Source organism: Podarcis erhardii, assembly GCF_964252035.2.
Source record: "Podarcis erhardii genome assembly, chromosome: 2".
In the NCBI taxonomy this organism is placed as follows: Eukaryota; Metazoa; Chordata; class Lepidosauria; order Squamata; family Lacertidae; genus Podarcis; species Podarcis erhardii.
Genome location: NC_138498.1, coordinates 54,438,644 through 54,460,801, shown reverse-complemented (window position 1 = coordinate 54,460,801; position 22,158 = coordinate 54,438,644). Strand labels below are relative to the sequence as shown.

The following is a 22,158-nucleotide window of genomic DNA, read 5'->3' as shown; positions in this document are numbered from 1 at the left end:
TCATGGACCTGGTTGTGAAGTCACTGCCGCTTACAAGGAGGGAGACGGGCAAGGTGACGAGAAGGTTGGTGTTGTGGCTGAGGAGTAAATGCGCCCTGCAGAATGCCCCTCTCCCTCCCAGTAAGCTGCAGCAACTCTGTTGTTGGAGGCCAGGAGCATGGTGCCACCCCTCCTCACTGGCTGCTCCTGGATTATTGTTGTTGTGATCTGTAAGGTCGCTGAAAAGTTTTTTATAAGATGTAACAGAAATGTGCATATCTGTGTCTATACCAGTTAATCAGTCATGTCTTTTTCTTACAGGTTGGAACTAAAAGGGAGCCCAGCTGGAAGATGTATGGGTCTTAATTCAGTAGACCAAACTGCTCTGAGACTAAATTGTGAGGAAAAACACAAATTTATTTGCAAGAGAATTGAAGGTAAACTGCACGGTAGAGTTCTGAAGGTGATGAAGAAGAAAACATCTGTAATAATTAATAATAAAAAATTAGTAACTTTATTATTTATACCCTGCCCATTTGGCTGGGTTTCCCCAGCCACTCTGGGCGGCTCCCAACAGAATATTAAAAGCACAGTAAAAGATCAAACATTAAAAACTTCCCTAAATACTTGCTTAGAATTTTGATTTTAATTATATCAAGGTGAGCTCTCTAGGTTAATCAGATTTCTTTTCTCCATTCATGGTGAGGCACAAGGTTGCATAGGTATCCTTTATCATGCGGGATGAAGCAAGCTGTGAATCATGTGATACACAAATGAATATCAGGTGTGATAGGGGGTCTACAAACCAACTGCACAGGCCATCTAGATGGCCCTAAGGAGCTTCCCTTATCATTTGCCCCAGATAGCTTCCATGCCTGAGATGCCAAAAGACCTCCCAAAGGAATTCAGAATGCCAGAGTAGTGCTGGACAACTCTCAGCCAGAGTGTGTACTCTTTTAAAAGATCTGATCTTCAATGAGTGAAGAGTGAGGTGTAGTCGAACTTGTACATGACCATCTGGGACAGGCCTGGGGAACCTTTTGTTCGCCAGATGTTGCTGAACCATAACTGCCATTATCTCTGGTCATTGGACATGCTTGCTAGGACTGATGAGAGTTGTAGTTCAGCAAAATTTGGAGGGCCAAAGGCTCCCCACACCTGATCTGGATTGTGAAGATAGATGGGTGCATCTGCAACCTGGGCTGACCTCAAGGTAGTCCTAACTCAGGCTACACAGTTTTGAGACAGGCAGAAGCAATGTCCACAGTTTTGAAGAAGGATGGAGCAGTCCTGCCTCCTCCCATTCCAGTTTGAAGTGCATATTAAGGGGAGACTCACTTCTCTAATATCAAGTGCACAGATTTATGGTGTGGCACCTTCACAAGATTTGCAAGCGCTGATCAGCTTTGAGGCTCCATATATATGATACACTTTAAAATGCCTTTCTGGAAAGTGCTGTTCTTGGTGTTCAGCAAGAAGGGTCTCAGAACTCTGCTTCTCTTGGTTCTTAAACATGAAAGTTCTGCAAACAAAACCAACGTTTATACCTAAGGTCAATTGTGCCTTCCGCCAGGCACAAAATCTGATGTTTTCCTTCCTTCCTTTCCTTGCCACAAAGCCACTGCCTTTCCTTCCTTTGTGCCACTGCCACAAAGAAAAGGAGTGGCATACATTGGACATTTGGAGGACTTCCCAAAAGTATTTTGGAAAGACTTATACAGCTCTGACACTTGTATCACTGAGGAAACATCCTTTGGAAGGCATATGCTCCAACAGATGATCTACACTTGCCAGAGAGCACTGAGGTGGCCCATCCTGGGATGAACATTGCTGCTGGACTTTCTGCTCAATGATACCCTCCTCTTTCAAATACATTGTTATGGAATGTTTAGGAGAATTACCAGTGTATCACTCTTTCCACATTCCACATATTGCAATTTGGAAACACACGAGTTAATGGAGAACTCAAGTTAGTGAAGAAATGTATTTCTACAATTTCTAACAGAAACATTACTGGACAAGATCTGCTGTATTTGCAGAATTAGTTTAGATGAGATTGATGAGCCATACCCATGAGTATTGGGTACACATGCTGGCCCTGGGAAGTGCAGAATGTACACTCCTTTGCCAAAACTTGTACAGCACTATAGTACAGAATAAAAAGGAAGGAAACAGGCTGTTCTTTTTCAGAGTGCTTTTGAATGGACTATGCTTTCTACAAAGTCATCTTTGACAAATCACTGCAGTGTTTGGATCCTTGACTATGGGCAGTATGCCCTCTTTTGCAAAACTTCAAATTTTGGCACACAATATTGATACAGGGAACTCAAAAAGGCTCTTCCAGTAGGTCTAGCTTTGTATTGTGGTTGCAGGAGGGGTTGCTGTCTTGGATATTTGCCTGGGCGGGGGTAATTAAACTTGAAAACAGTCTCTGGTTGGAAGTTGCAGCTGGGACTTAATCCAATTCCATGAAGATCACCCGTCTATGGCAATTAGACCTGAAAAAAGATATAATTTTCCCATCCTCAGATGCTGGGGTTTGGGGTAAAAGTGTATTGGAGAGAGTAAATGAATTAATGAATCAGTTGGGTGATTTTGTATATCAAAGAAATTTGTGAAGTGGCACTGCTCACTTCTTGCACATGACCTGTGGAAGGTTAACCACCAAATAATGTGACTCTTGAGCTGAACAAGTTCTCACCCCAATGTAGTGGATTGTTGTCTAAATAATTTGTGGCAGTGCCACTTGATTAAAGGACTTGCCTGTTCTCGTATTCAAGCCTATGCGATCAGTTCCATTAGTTGAGGCCAGAGGATGTGGACAGTGTGCTTTTAGCTGTCTGTCCCAGTATTTGCCCATCATGGCTTGCTTGTTCAGGTCGGGGATGGGGTGTGCTGACCATGTGCAACCACTGACTTGAAAGGGGTGGTGGTATTAATACTCAGAAGGGGTCATATTTCAATATACATATTCTCTGATCTATGTCTATGCACTGATAAATCAAATAAATTACTTTAAATCCCTAAAAAACTTAATGAAAAACCATGCAGAAAGGGGAGTGACTGTTTGCAGAGACTATAATGGAGCTGTATCGTCTGTAATTGGCAGGTCCTAAGTAATATCTGGAGAGTATTACCCCAAAAAAATTTTTAACGATGGAGGAAAATCACTTAATAGATATGGAGCTTTTACCATCCTGCTAATAAACACTTTTTAATCTCAGCCTCATAACTCAAATTATTCAATAGATTATATCTAATTACCCTACAGCTGACATCAAAGACAAAAGAAATAAAAAAATGGATTATTACCAACAAATATTATCTGTAACATTATCTCTGTTGCATTTTGAATTTTAAAAAATCCCCAAAATATTATTAGGTGTGAATATGAAAGAAAACAATTTCAAACTACTATCTACATAACACTGGCAAAATTTATAGCCAAAATAAGCAGTGCTGGAGGTGCAAAAGAATTAAAGTGGGTTTAATATATAGTATGACTCAAAAATGGAAGACTAAGGATCCCTCTACTATAGAGGAATGGTTGAGGAAGATTTGACAAATTAGTCTAATTATAAGGTTACTGTATAAGAGGAACGCAATATATAATAATCAGGAAAATAAATGTATTGAGAAATTGCTTATATTTAAATAATTGTGGTATGACAATGTAAATGATGATTTTTCACCTTATAATCAATTTACAATAATTTAGATTTTTATGTACGGTATATTGATCTGCTTCTCTTTACCTTTCTTTCCCTGCTTTATGATTGCACTATTATCTTATTGTATAAGAAATATAATATTGAATTGTCAAAGGTTCAAAATTCTACAGTGAAAATATTTTAAAAGAAAGAGACAGTGGTACATCCACTCATGAAAAAAGACCTTTCTGGACCTTGGTGTACTTGGGAATTAATCTGTTAACCAAGAACATACTCTCTCACCAGACTACCCCAAAAGAATGGTTCATTCCATGAAAGAAAATATACATTAACTAAAGGAATAACTAATGTGAAGTAATATCTGTCTATTGATCTTTATGTCGTGTAGGTACAGCAATTATATCTAGCACATTCACACTCTTAAGCTAAATGAGTAAGAAATCTTAATTGATATTGGGGAACAGTGGGTGAGTCCAACACATTGCTATGAAAACACCTAAGCTAGAGATTTACATTTTACCCTTGCCCCTTCTGCTAGGACATGGAGTTCTGCTTAGAGTATCTCTGGCGTGTATATGTTCTGAACACTCGGGGAGGGGGGCTGAGAGTGTTGCACTGCCAAACAATTGACTATCTAGGTCTGTAAAAGAAAAGTAACCCACAAAAGAACTCTGAGGTGAAACAACATAACTGGATAAAAAGAATGTATTGTAAACTTTATTTGATAATTATTCAAAGCATATTTCTATTAGAATGGATAGTAAAAACAATTCCTGCCCCCTCCCTCTTTTTTCTTTTTACCTCAGTGGAAAATCTTTTTGATGTCTATACTGATCACTTTCTGTCAGGACCATTAGAACCTCACTTTTATACCTCCTTTTCCACTGCTGCATTAGACTGCTTAAATGATGCCAGCTGCACAGGAATAGTGAAAGATTACCGATACTACAGAAGAACAAGAGGTGTTGATATAATTGTTACTTATGATGAAACTGCAACTGCATACATAAGACGTGGTATGTTTGTGCGCCTGAAATAAAAACTAGTAAACAGCTTTTATGTTTGATGTAGAAAAAGCCTCCAGTGCACATGTGGACTGTCATACATGGACTTTTTAAGCCTGACCATAAGTGTGTCTTTCTTGACATAAGACCAGAAAACACATTTCTTAAGTAAAATCAAGAAATACACACATTTGAGAGAGTTTAGAAATTTAAAACTTTTGGAACCCAGTTCATCACAGTTGCAATGACCTTATGCAGAGATTTCTCCAAATGACATGACATGAAAATTCAAAGAACTGTATTATGTGGGGTGCAGTATCATTACCTGCAACAGGGATTGCCCCCCTTTTTTAAAAAAATACTCCCCCCTCCCCAAGCTTCAAGCAAGAGATTTTAAGTCCTGCAATCTAAACAGAGGAGACTTACAGAAGCAACAATTTTCCCATATATGATTATCCTGTTTTTCTTTGTTTTAGGGACTGGTCCTCTAGACTCTGCTCACTTAGTCTTTACTTCCTTTCACTCATGTACTGTATTTCTTGGTCTTAGCTGGGAGTCTTTACTTACTCATTTACATTATTTTAGGTACCGAAAAAGGAATTTTGAATGCTCATGACTTGTTCCTACCTTCTGTTTCTCTCTTCCACCCTCCTCCCTAGTTTAGCTTCACAGCAGTCTGAGATCCTGTCTGCATGATGCATTTAAAGTGGTATCATATGACTTAAAACAGCCATATCTTCCCCAATGGCATCCTGAGAACCGTAATTTGTTAAGGGTGCTGAGAGCTGTTAGGAGACCCCTATTTCCCTCACAGAGCTACAATTCTCCAGAGTTCCTGGAAAGGGGTTGATTTTTAAACAACTCTGAGAATCAAGTATATGGTGCAGGCAGGCAAATCATAGTTACTTTAGGCACAGCCTTTAGGTTAAGATCTATGTGTCTGTGTTATAAGTCAACTAGGATTATCTGCTTTCTCCATATTGCCCCTTCCCTCTCTACAATGGTTTGATATGCTTTCTCACTGGGAATGGTGGAATTCAACTTACGTGATCTTTGGTTTTTAAAAAAATGAAGTAAGCTGTTACATTAGCCTTCATCTTTATTAATGTCAGATGCCTCAAGGTCCTCAACTCCCCTATTTCCCACAACCCCTTCTGCATATTAACATTTAGATCAGCTGGTTCTGTGCAGAAGCTGGCTAGATGGTGATGCCATTTGGTTGCTTCTCAGCTTTCTCTGAGGTTTCGTATGATTTTGTTTTAAGTGTGTAATAATGTTTATCTGATTCTCTACACAGAATGTAACTTTCATTTCTATGGTTATAACTGTGCATCCGATTGTAAAAAATGCTATGGAGGATTCAGGTGTAATTCAGTAAATGGCAAGTGCCCAGAAAGGATGCAGTGTATTGGCCAGTTCAAAGGTGAACTGTGTGAATTAGGTACAGTATTACTTTGAACAGATTTGTGTGGGGTTTTTTGTCTATATACAGTCATACCTCGGGTTGAATGTGCTTCGGGATGAGTGCGTTTGAGTTGCGTTCCGCGGCAACCCGGAAGTAACGGAGCGCACAGAAGTGGCGAAAAGTGACCCGCGCGTGCGCAGACATGCCGTCGCTAGTTACATTTGCTTCTAGATGCGAACGGGGCTCTGGAACGGATCCCGTTCGCATCTAGACATACCACTGTATAAGCACAAATGAAAATCTAGAATGTTTATTTTGCAAGGGTGGAGCTGTCTTCCTGTGGAAAATTTTGGTTGACTTTAAGCCTTGGTAGAACCCTTGCAAATAACAGATTAATTTACAGGGGAGGTTAAGGGTATTTCCACTGAATTCAACCAACTGTAAAACCACAGCAGGATGAAATGCATATGAGACCACTTGCTCAAATAACTAAGTAGTTGGGTTTTTTAAAAAATTCCATCCTTAGATTTTTCCTTGTAACATGATGTTTTGAATATGTTCGCCAGCATGTGCAATCTGCATGAACTTTTTTTACCCACAACACCCTTCTTATTTCCAAAATAGAAGTTTTCTTGTTTGTGCCATTTCTCAAAATTAAAAACAAGCAATTTGTATACAGTATTTGCTAGATGCGCTCATTAGTCTCCATGACAGAAAAAATGGAAAATACAAAAAGATGCTTATTTAAAAGCAGATACAATGTGGTGATGTTGCTACAAAATGCTTATGAGATTTGTTGGTGCTGTTTTTAAGGAAACGTTTTTGAGACAGGCTTAGAGACAAGGCATGATGACTAAAACTACATATCTCTGGAGGCAGCTCATTTGGCCCTATAAAACAAAAGGCTAGATACAGTGTGAACTTCAGTAGAAAAGCACTAGAAAGTAAATGCAAACAGATGCAAATACAGTTGGTAATGTGAAGCAAGAAACATGTTAAAATAGCATGATTCCGTTCAGTGCAAATTTGATATGTGTAACTGGTAGTGCTTTTGAATGAAGGAAAGGGTGTACAGTTGTGAAACCTCAGAAAATAGTATAATGGCAAACATCGCAACCAACTTTTGCTTCAGAATATCTGCATTATAAATCAGCCTTTGCTTCATGATGAAAATATTAATGAAAATAAAATTACACACCTCTAGTTTCTGCAAGATTGTGACCTGTCCTAGTAAACTATTCATGTTTAATAAAAATTTAGGCATACTGAGTTGAGTGAGGTTTACTTTCAGGTAAATACATAAAGGACTGTAGTCTAACTGACTGAATATCTGTCAGAATGTGTTCCTGTCACTTGGAGTACTAAAAGCTGCTGCACTGCTGGGTTGGCCATGATGCTTTAGTTTAGCATGTGATATAGCTAAGGCTGTATGAAAAAGAATAAATAATCTTACTGGAGGACAGTTGAGTCAGCCTGTCTTCTTTTTCTGATATTAGAAATAGCTAAAATAGCCGCTAGTGAAACCAAATCTGAAGACCAACGTTTAGACATTTGCAAAACTTGGGTAGTGGTTGTGTTCTAAAAAGAAAAAAAACAGAACCATTGTCACAAGGAAGGGGTGCATTTATATCTACAAGCAAGAGGACAAACAAACAATGGGAAAATCCTGGGAAGATGGAACATAACCAAAAATCTCCCCTCACTGGAAGATGGAGTAATTGCACCAGTTATGTGTGAAATACCATGCACTTTCTGCCAATCAAATGCTCCCGTGGAAAGATCACACACTCACCACTTAATAATAATAAGAAGAATAATAACAGAGAGAAGCAGAGCTGTGCCTGAAGCTGCTTTTTTGGAGCAGGCAAGATGCCAGGCTGCCCACTACAGATGGCATACCTGTCTTTTGGAGCAAGTTGGAGGAGAAATCCAATCATGGATATGATCCTCAACTATAGAGAAAGGTTCAGTTCTCACTTGACATAAGAGATCAGCATTAGTTTCCTTATAATTTTCTTCATTTCAGGCATCAGGAACCCAAAATGTCCACAGAATGCCCCATGGTGGTTTTATGACGGACACTGCTATTATTTTGAAAAGAAAAGGAAACAGCAGTACGCACAGGCAAGCGTGCAGTGTTCATACTACAAGGATGTCAACCTTGTCAAAATTGACAATGAAAAGGAAAAGGTATTGTACTTTAGTGCAAGGATAAATTTGAGACAACAAAAAGACATATAATGGTACCTCGGGTTAAGTACTTAATTCGTTCCGGAGGTCCGTTCTTAACCTGAAACTGTTCTTAACCTGAAGCACCACGTTAGCTAATGGGGCCTCCCGCTGCTGCCGTGCCCCTGGAGCACGATTTCTATTCTCAACCTGAAGCAAAGTTCTTAACCTGAGGTAATATTTCTGGGTTAGCGGAGTCTGTAACCTGAAGCGTGTGTAACCTGAAGCGTATGTAACCCGAGGTACCACTGTACTGTAAAAGGTTTAAACATTGCTAGTTTCAGTTTAGGCTACCTTTCTTCCTGTTTTCAGGAAAAGGAGCTGGAAATATTTCAAAAAGGAAAAACTCAATCATACACATCAGATCATTGAAAAGAACAGGCATAAGTACATTTAAAATTGACTAATTTACTTTTAATGCACTGCAACTTTTTACATTTGATCAGATATGTAATCAATTAGACTGAAGATGTAATAGGCTGCTGGAGATTCATAAGCCAAATCTGACCCATTGAAGATGGTTTTCTCTCCCTATTGCTCAAGTCAAAAAGGCAGAAGGGTGTGGAAGGCATGTAACCTTCAAAAATGGGACTGGCTGGCAGGTCGTTTGGGAGACTGGCGAGCAGGGCCTAGACCGTTCTCTAGCCAAGCTAGGTACATGCACTAAGGTACAACAGAGGGAGGGAAAAGGCTAGCTGGATGGCTAAGAACTAAAGAAAACTAATAGTACTCCCTCTCAAGAAAAAAACAAAGTAGATTTGTACCTTGAAAGTCCTGCTATATCTAGCCCAGTGTATAGGTGCTGTGATGAGTAGCATTCTTCCCACCCCCCCCCTTTAATCAGTTTAGGTTAATTCATCAGTTACATCAGTTCCTTTAAAAAAATTACCAGCCCACTGATAAACTGGCCCTGATAACATCAAGATGAGTCTACTGCAATTGCTGCGTTTGAGTATAGTAGCTGCTGCTAAAAAGCAATCTAGGGAATAGTGGGAGGAAAATTGCTTGTATCAGTCTAGTTACCATCAAGGCCTGAAGTACATGGCTGAAGAGCTGTAATGCCTGTACGAGAGTTTTAAGTATTGTTACAAAGGCTGAGCACTAACCTGCTGACTGCCGAGCAGTAGCAAAATTCCAGGACAGTTCTAGGTGCCCAACCAGAATTTGTGCTCCTTTGAGAATCAAGACGCAGCGGAAGCTGTTGTAGCTTTAAGAAATATGTCTTATTCACATAAAAGGTAAAGGGACCTCTGACTATTAGGTCCAGTCGTGACTGACTCTGGGGTTGCGGCGCTCATCTCGCTTTATTGGCAAAGGGAGCCAGCGTACAGCTTCCAGGTCATGTGGCCAGCATGACTAAGCCGCTTCTGGCGAATCAGAGCAGCGCACGGAAACGCCGTTTACCTTCCCGCCAGAGCAGTACCTATTTATTTGCACTTTGATGTGCTTTCGAACTGCTAGGTAGGCAGGAGCAGGGACTGACCAACGGGAGCTCACCCTGTCGCAGGGATTCGAACCACTGACCATCTGATCGGCAAGTCCTAGGCTCTGTGGTTTAACCCACAGCACCACTCACGTCCTTCTTATTCACATACTTACACCTGAATTTAGATGGAAGGAGTCATTGCAAGAGGGGTGTGTTCCCCACAGCAGTGCAGCACTGGAGCCCAGCCTCACTTCAGTCAGCCTGCCAAGATTATTTCTGGCTTTTGTTTCCCTTCTTCCCAGCGCATTCCTACTCCAAACAACTCCTCCCTATCCCAAGAACATTTTTAGAGGCACATTTTTCTCATGTGAGCACAGCCTGCTCCCTCCCTATCACCTTGACTACCCTGTCTTTCACAGTCCTGAGACCCTTCCTTTGATGTGCTAACAGATGCCAATCAACACCTTTGTCTTTTAATGACTTTGCATAAGCCATTCCCAAGGATCCTTTGTCTAGCAGGGTTCTGTAGCTTGCATCTGTCATCAACCAACAGTACCTGTTGAATTCCATCCATCCCAATACAGATTCCAGATATTTGTTCAGGTCTTAAATTTGATAAGCTGTTTTTAAAAGAGATTTCTTTTTCTAGAAGTGGCTTAATACTATGATGGAAAGTCAGAGTTGGATTGGTTTGCTACAGGAAGGAAGTGTATGGAAATGGAGTGGCGATCGAGAAGCTGTTGATCCATTACACTACTCCTGGTAAGCATTCAATTTCAGCAGTTGCAGGAAAAGAGCATAGTTCCATAGATACTTCCATAGTACCTATTGAGCATTGTTTTTAATAACACTCTTGCTCAGTTATAACTCTCAAATTGTCATCAGAAGAGGATGCTAAAGAAGGTTTTGGTGATGAGAAGCATTTTGGAAGGTAAGGCCTACAGACTGACGGAGAGAGTTCTTCTCTGGAAGATATACATTTCCCCCCCATTCTTTTGTGACTGTCTTCGTCCAATAATATTGTTACATGCTACCATAATCTCCATGTGCAGTGTGAGATTCCAGGAGCTTACCCAGGATTGCGTTTCCATTGGAAAGACAGTGGAGGCTAGTGTCTTTAAGAAATTTGGTTTATTAACACATTTACCCTGGAAATCTACAATGGAGGGGGTGCAGAACATTTTACCCTAAGAATGTCTCTCATCCCACCCCCCACCCCCCATAGCTTCAGCAAGCTTAGTTCCAAAGCAGCAGTCAGTCATGGTCCCTTGTTGCATAATGCAGCCTCTTCCAGGCAACAGCCAAGTTGGTTCTGCCCGCCCAGCAGTTCTTGGGGTCTGACCTTTGTTCTCTTTCCCAGCAGACCTCTCACCCAAAACCCAAGCCTCCTATGAAATTACTCTTTTTCTAGTCACCCCATCCCATCTCCTGTTAATTGTCCTGCCTCTATCCACTCCTCAGAACCAGGATGGGTGGTGGAGAGGACAGTTCATTTGTATTGCCAAAATCCTTCATGGCCCTGGTATTGGTTTTTAATGGCTCTGCACCTAGTTACCAGGCACCAACCCAGGGATTCCACATCTGGCACAGTTCAGCAGGTTGCATTTTCCATTCCTTATCCAGTTATTAGCTAGATTCTGACATTTATTAATTTCTTAGTTTTGGGAAATCTCCCCTCCCAATTTACAGGTCGCCTCCCGTTAACATTTTGCATACCAAAGAAAACCATTGAAAAAGCCTGCAAACACCTCATTCTGCCCTTGCCTCCATTCCACCCTTTCAGTGACGTCTTTATGGCATTTCCAGGTCACTTCCACGTTTGGCATGATTTGTAAAGACATGGTCGTGCACATATTGAACATGCGTAAACTGGGGGCTGCCTGTTTATCAATATAACTGGGTTTTTGTTCTGTTCAGTAATATAAAGGCAGTTAGTCCCACTTTCCTGTGACACCACACTACTATGTTTAGTGTTGAGCTATTGTTCCATCCATTCAGTTTTAATTTGGAAACTGGACTCTCAGAGATGTCCCTAATTTCTATGCCATCTGCTTTTTGTTTGCATTCTGCTTTTAGATTTCAGTATTTTCTACATATTCTAGAAAAGTTTCCTGTTTGCTTTTAATTAGACAACATACAACATTATAAAGGCGCCCTCTGAAGTAAACAAATTGGTTCTGCATTCTCAGGAATACTGCTGTAAAGAGTACAGAAATGTATGGGATATTCAGTTGTTGGGTTTTTTTTTAATTTTGTAAGGCAGAGTGTATAAATAAACTGCATTGTTAATTCTACCAGCTTATTTTTTATATTTTTAATCAGGTTATGGGACTTTCCTGCCACAGCAAATGGATGTGTTATGATGGTTAGAGGAGGCAGACTTATGGCATTACCATGCACTGAGCAACATTTCTATGTTTGTGAAAAAGAAATAGGTACTGATTGGAATATTTGATTGATATACAATATAAATGCTCATCATAGGATCACGTAACCTTTTGCTCTGTTTTATGATTATGAATCTGAATTTGCCCAGAGTAAGTATGATTAATTGTAGTGATTAAGATTCCTAAATTTGCTTTCTTTCATATAGCAATTCATGCTGTATTTGCTGTCAGTAATCTTGTTACTAAATTATAATCATGTTACTAAATTGTCTCTTCTTTTTTAAAAAGTTGGTCCTGACATTTTCATTGATTACCCTGGGAAAATAATGCTGGCTGTTCACCCCCTGGCTGTGTACAAAAACTTTGAGGAAGCAAGATTCTATTGTATATTAAGAGAGAACTGTACTGGAATAAGTAGCTGGCCAGACAAACATTTTCTTGTCACAGGAATGGAAATGGTATCAGGTGTGAGGCATCATGTATTTCACTTGAAGACCGGTAAGGATCATTTCTGTTTTTATTGTTGTTTGGTGCACTGGAATGCTGAGTAAAGATTCAAAATTCTGAGCTATAATAGCTCCAAATAGAAGTTTGAAATGTCCTGGAAATATTGTGAAGGATCAGAACCAGTGGGGCTTAAAGATTGACAAAATTTAGTTCCCCCCCCTATAAAGTGATTCCTTGTGGGGGTGGGAGCCAACAAAATTTGTGGATGGGGTTGCACTCCTAAAGGAGCAGGTCTGTAACTTGGTAGTACTCCTAGATACACCTAGACCAGTGTTTCCCAACCTTTTTTGGGCAAAGGCACACTTGTTTCATGAAAAAAATCTCGAGGCACACCACCATTAGAAAATGTTTAAAAAATTAACTCTGTGCCTATATTGACTATATATAAAGTAACTCTCTTTAATAGGAATCAAATAAACACAAAGAAAGTATTTTATAATTACTTTATTATGAAATAGTAAGTACCGTATTTTTCGTCCCATAGGACGCTCCGTCCCATAGGACGCACCTACTTTTTTGAGGGGGGAAATAAAGGAAAAATTTTTTTCCTTTATTTCCCCCCCAAAAAACCAGGTCCGGGAACAGTGGGATGGCGGTGCTGCGCCTCCCCGCTGTCCCCCGAGCTTGTGGGGCTGGCCCATGTCTGCCTGGCGCGAGGGGCGCTCTGCTTCAGGGCGCCCCGCGCGTCCGGCGGCAGGCTACAGTCCGCAGCATGGGGAACCCTCTGTTTCAGGGCGCCCCATGCGCCCCCCGGGTGCGCAAGGCTTGCCAACACGAGCGCGGAGCACGGGGCGTCCTCCGAAGGGTGCCCCGTGCTCCGCGCTGCCAGCTGCCGCCCGCAAGCCTTGCGCTCCCGGGGGGAGATCCCCCGGGTGCGCAAGGCTGGCCGACACCAGCGCGGAGCACGGGGCGTCCTCCGGAGGGCGCCCCGTGCTCCGCGCTGCAGGCTGCTGCCCGCAAGCCTTGCGCTCCCGGGGGGAGATCCCCCGGGTGCGCAAGGCTTGCGGACACCTGCGCGGAGCACGGGGCGTCCTCCGGAGGGCGCCCCGTGCTCCGCGCTGCAGGCTGCTGCCCGCAAGCCTTGCGCTCCCGGGGGGAGATCCCCCGGGTGCGCAAGGCTTGCGGACACCAGCGCGGAGCACGGGGCGTCCTCCGGAGGGCGCCCCGTGCTCCGCGCTGCAGGCTGCTGCCCGCAAGCCTTGCGCTCCCGGGGGGAGATCCCCCGGGTGCGCAAGGCTTGCGGACACCAGCGCGGAGCACGGGGCGTCCTCCGGAGGGCGCCCCGTGCTCCGCGCTGCAGGCTGCTGCCCGCAAGCCTTGCGCTCCCGGGGGGAGATCCCCCGGGTGCGCAAGGCTTGCGGACACCAGCGCGGAGCACGGGGCGTCCTCCGGAGGGCGCCCCGTGCTCCGCGCTGCAGGCTGCTGCCCGCAAGCCTTGCGCTCCCGGGGGGAGATCCCCCGGGTGCGCAAGGCTTGCGGACACCTGCGCGGAGCACGGGGCGTCCTCCGGAGGGCGCCCCGTGCTCCGCGCTGCAGGCTGCTGCCCGCAAGCCTTGCGCTCCCGGGGGGAGATCCCCCGGGTGCGCAAGGCTTGTGGACACCAGCGCGGAGCACGGGGCGTCCTCCGGAGGGCGCCCCGTGCTCCGCGCTGCAGGCTGCTGCCCGCAAGCCTTGCGCTCCCTGCGTGGAGCACGGGGCCTCCGACTCGCCTCCCTCCCACGGCAAACCAGCCGACGTCCCGCGGCACACTAGTGTGCCGCGGAACACCGGTTGGGAAACACTGACCTAGACACAAGAGGCCCAAATGTCCCTAGCAGTTTCACCTAGTACACCAGCTACGCCCGTATTTGGATTGGGATAACTTGGCCACTGTAGTCCATGAATTGGTAACTTCAAGTCTGGATTACTGTAATGCACAGTATGTAGTACTGCCCTACTCTGGAAGCTCCAGCTGGTGAAAAAAGCATCAGTTAGACTGTAGATGGGGTCAGAAAGCCAACAGTATGTGGCACCTCCACTAAAACATCTGGACTGGCTGCCTATATGCTACTGGGTCTGGTTCATATATTATGTCAATAACCAAAGCCCTGAACAGGTTGAGTCCAGGTTACCATAAGGAGTGTCTGAACCCTAATATCCCAGCCCAAACACTGAGATCATCTGGAGGAGCCATGCTAGTTGTACCCCATGTTACATTGAGATGGCTCAGTATTCTGCTAAATAATAAACTTGAGAGCATGTTTTTTATATTGAAGCTTGCAGGTTCCAACCCATCCTAATGCATTCCAGGAGCCATTCAAAAAGTGCTAACTTGCTTTTGAGGGGTATCCTCATATTATACCATGGGACTTGGCACACAGTTTGAGAACTACTGATCTAAGAGAGATTGAGCTAGGAAGCATAAGAAGCAAACCAAATTGGGGAAGGGGGAAATATGATAATTGTGATACAATACTGACATGCATTGTGTGTGTGTGTGTGAGAGAGAGAGAGAGAGAGAGAGAGAGAGCGTGCACTAGTGAGAGAGCACACACAGCATAGGAGACAAAGAGAGAAATGGAGAAAAGTAAATTGACAAAGATAGACAAACTGAAGAAGAGGGAGCATAGTAGAAAATAAAAGACAAATGTAGTAGAATGTAATTGGTATGGGAGGTTAAATAAAGGCCCAAGAGATATAGTAAGCTGTGGAAACTGGAGCTGGCAGACATAGCATAGCCTTGCCAGCATTTTGATATTTTACAACCTAACATGTTGGATTCTGTATTTTTTCTTCTTGTAAATTTCTATTTATCTTGTTGCCTAGCACTTGGATGATAAAGTATGTTATTGCACTTTGTATTTCTTCTGTACCAAAGGTGCTAAATATCCATATACTTATATTACTCTTTTAGGGTTGTGTTGCCCACAGTGTCTCCATGTAGTTGCAGAGGACCACAGTACTTTCCTCACAAATGACCCATATATTTTGTTGCTGTTGTGTGGCTTTCTCAGGGCAGTCATACATCCTATTGTATTCTAGGGGTTTATTGGAACTTTTATACAGTTTACCTGCTTTGCACCTGTCACAGTAATACTCAGGGTTTTTTATGTTTTCTATTTGATTGCTGCTTTAAAACAATGCTGAGCCATCTCCAGTTGCTCTCACTGTAGTGATATGATTTTCTGCTTACTATTCTATGTTCAGCTGAGAATGAGAAAATGCTGCTTAGCTTTTGAGTTTGAAGCACCTGGAAGTGTTGGGAATACATCCAGGTTTTAATAATCAGTACAGATAAGAAAGCATGAGATCCCATGATGTTTTGGAATAGTCTAACTCATGCATTCTCTGCTCAACCTTGTTAGTACATCACACTGTGATTTATTTCACACAGGCTGAGACAAAGCATCCAGAATGGATATAATTCCATAAGCTGAAGTGATGATTCAGAATTTAACACTGCTGTAATTATTTACAGTTTTAGTAGTGCTTATTTACTTCTTTCTGAAACAGAATTTTTCATCTTGAGGGCTGCAGTATCTTCTGAACAGTCTTCTATAGGTCATGGTCTTTTTACAGGTCCCAGTTGGGCTGCTTGGTGTGGCAAAATTTTCTTAGGGATACCCACTCATTGGTTATTGACTCCCTTTACTGTTGGCAAGGTACAGTTGTACCTTGGTTCTCAAACAGAACTCCTGGAACCATTCAAAAACCAAGGCACAGCTTCTGATTGGCTGCAGGAGCATCCAAAAATTGTTCAAAAACCATAACACTTCTGGGTTTCAATCGTTCGGGAGCCGATTTGTTCAGGAGCCAAGGTGTTTGAGATCCAAGGTATGATTGTAATCAGTAGTTTGTCCATGGTAAGGCATGTTGCTGTGGTAAAACACTGGATCTTACTGTAAAAAATAATTTATTAGGGCTGGATTCAGCTGACCAGTCCACCTAGTGAAAGCCCATGCAGCGACTTCCGATAACATGATGTGGCTTCTCCATCCTCCCCACCATGGCTCCCAAATTTGCTCATGGGGAGGCCAGGATAATCCCTAGAACAGTACATGGGAGGAGTAGAGGAGAACTCATTCCATCAGGCAAGCAGAAATTATTGTGCTGACAAAATGATCTCCTTAATACTATGTTGAATTCCTCCCTATATGTTTGCCTGTGTATTTGTAGCTTGGAATATTTTTTATCATATTTTTATCATACATAGATGTCCAAGCCTGCTTTGTTACTTTAATTTTTTTTAAATTCTCTGCACTCTAGCTTGTTCACCAGGACGTTACGGGTATGGATGTGGGGAAGAATGTCCACCATGCAGAGATAATGCCCTTTGTAACATGTTGACTGGTTTCTGTGATGAGAAGGCCTTCTGCAGAGACACATCCTCTATAGAGAGGTGTTCAGAAAGTAAGCTTAAAAAACAAACAAAACTAAATAAATTTAGTTTATATGAAATATTGCTGTCTTTGTTCTGTGGCTGAAGCGGGTCTTCAAAATATCCCTAAATGCTTCTCTGTTTTCAGGATCATTTTAATGGAAATGAAACAGAACACTGCTGTTTCCCCATGTGCCCTGGTGCATATTTTGTCTTGTAGTTGCTTAGCTCAGTACAGAGCAGATGTTCATGCTCTTAGTAACATCCTTTGAATGATGGAGACTAGGACCATGCCATAAGAGTGGCTGCACTAGCACTGTTTGAGCACCTGCTCATCCTTTCAGAGGTGATTACACGCAAATTTAATGCCTAGTTTAGCCAGTCCTGTAACAAGAACCATTCTCTGAATATGACTTCTACATTGCAATGAATTGAGAAAAGCCTCCAAGCAGAATAAATATTATGCAGTGTGTTGTTCACAGATCAGATACACATTTCTTCCCCCAGTGAATCATGATGGTTGTGGAAACTAGTGATCAGTGGCGTAGCGTGGGGGGTGCAGGGGGGGCCGGCCGCACCGGGCGCAACATCTGGGGTTAGGGCAAATCCACGGGTTAGGGGGCGCAAATCCACGGGTTAGGGGGCGCAAATCCACGGGTTAGGGGGCGCAAATTATTTGCCTTGCCCCGGGTGCTGACAACCCACGCTACGCCACTGCTAGTGATTGGCACCCCGTGGATTCTCTTTGGTTTGGAATAAGGGGAGCTATTCCCCCCACCCCAATCTGAATTTGAGCTAATCTTTACCAAATCCACAGTTCTCTGGAAAACATAGTTTTTCTGTCTTTTTCTACAGGCCATCCCTGTATTTTTTGTTGATATCATGAGAGTGAATTTCTTGAGACTGGAAAGTTTCTGTTTGCACAGGGTAAATGTTTTGCATATTTGTTTTGGCATGAGTATGAAGTGGCGTTTTGTGCATTTGTTTTTAAAGGCACAGTCAGCCAGAGATGTCCCGATATGGGTAAATGGCGCTACTGGAACAGATACTGTTACTATTTCTCTGTCCATATTGATGCTGAAAAACGCTGGGAAGAAGCCAATTCTTCCTGCAGTCGTTTTAGGGCTGCTGAACTTCTATGGATTGAAGACCAAGGTGATCTGGTATGGCTATTTTACCATTAGTGACTCTTGTCTTAATTGGCCTGTACTTCCAGAACTTTAGCACCTATGTAGAAGTATCACAATTCAGAAGAATGCTGTACTTTTTAATTAATATTGCAGGCACTATACAGTAAAAAAATGTTTCTACACTTTTATGTTATTCTTTCCAAGCTGATGCAAGTTCCTTTAGTGATGCTGTTGTAAAGAATTGCTGTAAGAATCCCCAGAACCTCAATTATCATTTTTTAAATGGTAAGACCTGAGAAGGCTGGTTCATACCTGTCCACATGGTGAATTAGTACATGCTCCTCTATGTGTCACACATAGAAGGCAATATTCATCTTGATTCTCTGCCTGAAAGCTTGTTGCACGTATTCACTTCTGCCCTCACCCCCCACCTTTTTAAGGGAAACATTTCATGTGTGGACATAGATGCAGAACGCCCAGATCACATTACCTCAGCCTTATGAACAAACCTACAAGTTACTGGCCTGCAAAATTTCATACTAGCTTACTTCTGCAAGCTGTTTTACTGGCCCTTGCTATTGCCAGTACATACCATAGTGAGGTACACACACTCTGTCATGTAACAACTACTTCTGCTCGGCAACACGTTGTTTAGCTTTGCTTGCTCCTTCCCAGCCATTCATGGTGCTTTGCTGGTCCAAAGAATTTTGTTCCCACGGTTGAATTGCTAGCAGAGGGTTTTAATCCATAGCACTATTGCTCAGGGGCTGCACAGCTGAAGGGCAGCACATTCTGGTTTCTGCTGTTGGCCAGGGGACCAAAGGCCACTAGGAAGCTGCTCCCCCTGCCTCTCAGAAAGATAATTGGGACAAGAGTAAGACCAATCAACCCCATCCACTGGCCAGAGAAGGAGCATCTGAAGGGAGCTTATTTCCTCCCATCCTTTCTGAAAAGAACAGTGCTCCAGCTGCTAGTTCCCCTGGGATTGTAGGAGCAAGGAGATAGGCTACATCAATCAGACAAAGGAACAACAGCTACCACATGCATTTCAAACAATAACACCAGCAAGAATAGATCAACTTGGTCCTACTGGATACAAGTGCCTCCTTCTATATTACTATTTTATTCATGCCTTAAAGTACCTTTCCATTCCACTGTGTGTCTTTGTAAGCCTAATATGACTGGGGATGAGCAGTGGCAATGCAGAACACCAAGGTATACATAACTGAATGATTAGTTGAATGCGCATCAGATTTATGTTTGTCCTTCCTTGCTCAGTAAGTGATACATATGTTAATGTCTAATTTTGCACAAAGATCCTCCTTATGTATTAACCCTGCTGTTCAGCCAAAAAGGCTTCCAAGGTGGCTTAGATAAGTTCAACAATAGACAGCACAGTCCCTCCCTGCAGGCTTCCTGTCTAAAAGACGCAGCATGAGAGGAGGAGAGATGAGGGACTAGGAAAAGCAAAATCTGGCACTTAGTCTTAAACTTACAAAGTTATTTGAATGACCTGTTTGAGGGCGAGGAGGAGCCAACTGAAGCAGGTCCCTCTGCACAGTTCACAGAGGGTGTTGTTCTTCCCATCTCTCCCTCTATTGCAGCCAGATGAAATGGCTGCCAATCAATGACAATTGATAGAGCTGGAACTACTCTTCCATCAGTTGCCCTCTTTCAGGTGCTGGTAGGACACAAAGGGCAACCTCTGTAAAAAAATCTTAACATTTGGGCAGATTCAGGTGGGGGAAAATGGTCCTTGAGATATCTTTGACCCAAGCTAGGAAGAGGTTTTAAAGAGCTTGTATATCACAGTTGAACAGGTAGTCCTCATAATAAATACAATATGTACTGAAGATCCAGATCTCAACTTTGCTCATTGTTTATCCTAGTACTAAAATAATATAATTTCTAACTGCTTTAATGATACCTGCGCAAGATAGCCCAACACCAGTTTAATATCAGAAGCAACATTTGCAGCTGGAATGGGAACAAAGTGATCATCTTTTCATTAATTGTGAAAACACATGCACTGCTTTTAAAAATCAGTACTGCCTAGCTATTTCTGTTTTTATTCCTCATCCTGATTTCAATTGTAGGAGTGGATACAAAAGTTTGTTAGAGAAAAAACATGGCTAGGACTCCAAGATATAAACTCTGATGAGGTCTGGGCTTGGTCACATGAGGACAATGCAGAAAGTACATTGCAATGGTATGTATAATGAGTGGGCCCAATCCATAACTGTTGGCAGTTTAAGCAGATCTCAGCTGTGTATTGCATGTTTGCAAACAGCTATGAAAAGACTCATCAAGGATAATAAACACAGTATCTGGAACTTCTGTACGCAGATCTCATTTGGTATCAAGTAGTGGTCTTTATTATTACAAAATACTGAGAACAGGTCAGGGAAAGACTGAGAGAGCGTAGAGGTAGAGTCTGGAGAAAGTTATGGAAGTATGAGCAAGTAACACATGACAAAATTACTTTTTCTAAGCACAGGGTAGTGAATAAATATTTAGGGTTAAGCTGTGTTCTACATCTGGCCAACCCTTATCCCTTTTCCACTCATGTTTAAATTGTTGTTTTGCTATTGGCTCAAACCTAAAGGCTGGGCCAGACATGTTGCTTTCCTACCATATCACAATATGTTGCACTTAGTAGGAAAGTTGAGGCATGGCTGCTTGATTTTCTCGCGTATCATATAATGTCACTGGCTTTGGTGGTGGTAATGCACTTGTATGATCTGAGTATTAGAAAATATCAGGACTCTGAGAACCGTTAGTCAGCTCTTCTTCTTTCTTTGTATGGTACCCAAAGACATAGGCATTAGTGCCTTCCTTAAATGCTTGCCTGGCTGGAAGCATAGGAATATAGACGACGGCCTTATACCAGTCAGACCACTGGTACTAAAATATCTGAAAAGGCCATCTGTGCAAGTGTTCATTTCTTACTAGAAGGTACTGCCAATCAATTCCTTACATTATTCCACCTCTTCCTCTAAAAAGTTATATCAGATACAAAGATCTTATAACAAGTATGCATGGAATGGAAAAAAAAAGCTAGGGTTTGAGTGCTTTCAGGAGTAGGAATTTCACTAAAAAGACTAAGCTGTTTAACTTTACCCTCTCTTGCTTCTTTAACAATAACAACAAAAACCCTTTGTTCTTTCATAGCAGTTGGGCCAGAATGCATCATGTGATGATGTAGTGTAATTATTATTATTATTATTATTATTATTATTATTATTATTTATTTATACCCCACCCATCTGGCTGAGTTTCCCCAGCCACTCTGCGCGGCTCCCAGTCAAATGTTAAAAACTTCCCTAAACAGGGCTGCCTTCAGTTGTCTTTTAAAGATAGGATAGCTGCTTATTTCCTTCACATCTGAAGGGAGGGTGTTCCACAGGGTGGGCACCACTACCGAGAAGGCCCTCTGTCTGGTTCCCTGTAACCTCACTTCTCGCAGTATGCCAGGAGCATTCTTAAAACAGAAGTAATAGTGTTTTGTAAGTGTGCATCCCACCTGCTGTTGTCAGCCAGCACAATCTGCACTTTTAAAGCACCCTGCTCACCCAATTTCAGTGAGGAGTAGGCAATTCCCTCCCCAGACAGGTTAAGAAAATGCACTGAATGATCCGTCAGCCTGCACTATCTTCTCAGTGCACACTCCCAGCTTGGCTCAGAAGGAGTATCCGCTCTCCATTCAAGTTGGGAGAAAGAATAGTTGGTGGTCACCAGTGATCAGCAATAATCATGTAGAAATTACATTGGCATATACAGATGAAGTTACTTAATTCATTCTTTTATTATATTTTGACAGGCTGGATTTCCCAAAGGGGTACAAATGGCACAGATGTGCTGATATGTCAAACAAAGGTGTTATCAGTAAAGTTTACTGTACTGAAAAGAGAGAATGGGTGTGCAAGAGACCAGCTGGACGAGGTTTGGAGTCTGCTGATCTTTATTGTTACGTAGAAGTTGCTCATGTATAATTTGGGGAAGAAGACAACTGAATGAGAGTTAGCATTATTGACTTTTTGAAGATCAACTGTCCCAACAGAGG

The 22,158-nt window shown here is 42.4% G+C and overlaps 1 protein-coding gene across 10 annotated transcripts in view; it reads left to right on the top strand.

Annotated features, from left to right (window-relative positions):
- The window catches only part of LOC309336388 (uncharacterized protein), a 78,663-nt gene that overhangs the window by 13,658 nt on the left and 42,847 nt on the right, over nt 1-22,158 (top strand). For 7 of the 10 annotated variants that reach the window (XR_014153985.1, XR_014153986.1, XM_081852009.1 and 4 more), the window contains 11 exons: nt 301-416; nt 4,457-4,666; nt 5,952-6,095; nt 8,086-8,249; nt 10,364-10,476; nt 12,037-12,149; nt 12,390-12,599; nt 16,854-16,997; nt 17,959-18,128; nt 20,192-20,304; nt 21,916-22,037. Coding sequence is in view for 8 of the 10 variants with exons in the window: in XM_081852009.1 (XP_081708135.1) it covers nt 301-416; nt 4,457-4,666; nt 5,952-6,095; nt 8,086-8,249; nt 10,364-10,476; nt 12,037-12,149; nt 12,390-12,599; nt 16,854-16,997; nt 17,959-18,128; nt 20,192-20,304; nt 21,916-22,037 (1,619 nt within the window). In the remaining 2 variants the exon portion in view is untranslated. Of the gene's footprint in view, nt 1-193; nt 215-300; nt 417-4,456; nt 4,667-5,951; nt 6,096-8,085; nt 8,250-10,363; nt 10,477-12,036; nt 12,150-12,389; nt 12,600-16,853; nt 16,998-17,958; nt 18,129-20,191; nt 20,305-21,915; nt 22,038-22,158 lie in introns of those variants that run through there. The other 3 variants (XM_081852005.1, XM_081852008.1, XM_081852007.1) reach the window with 3 other exon arrangements.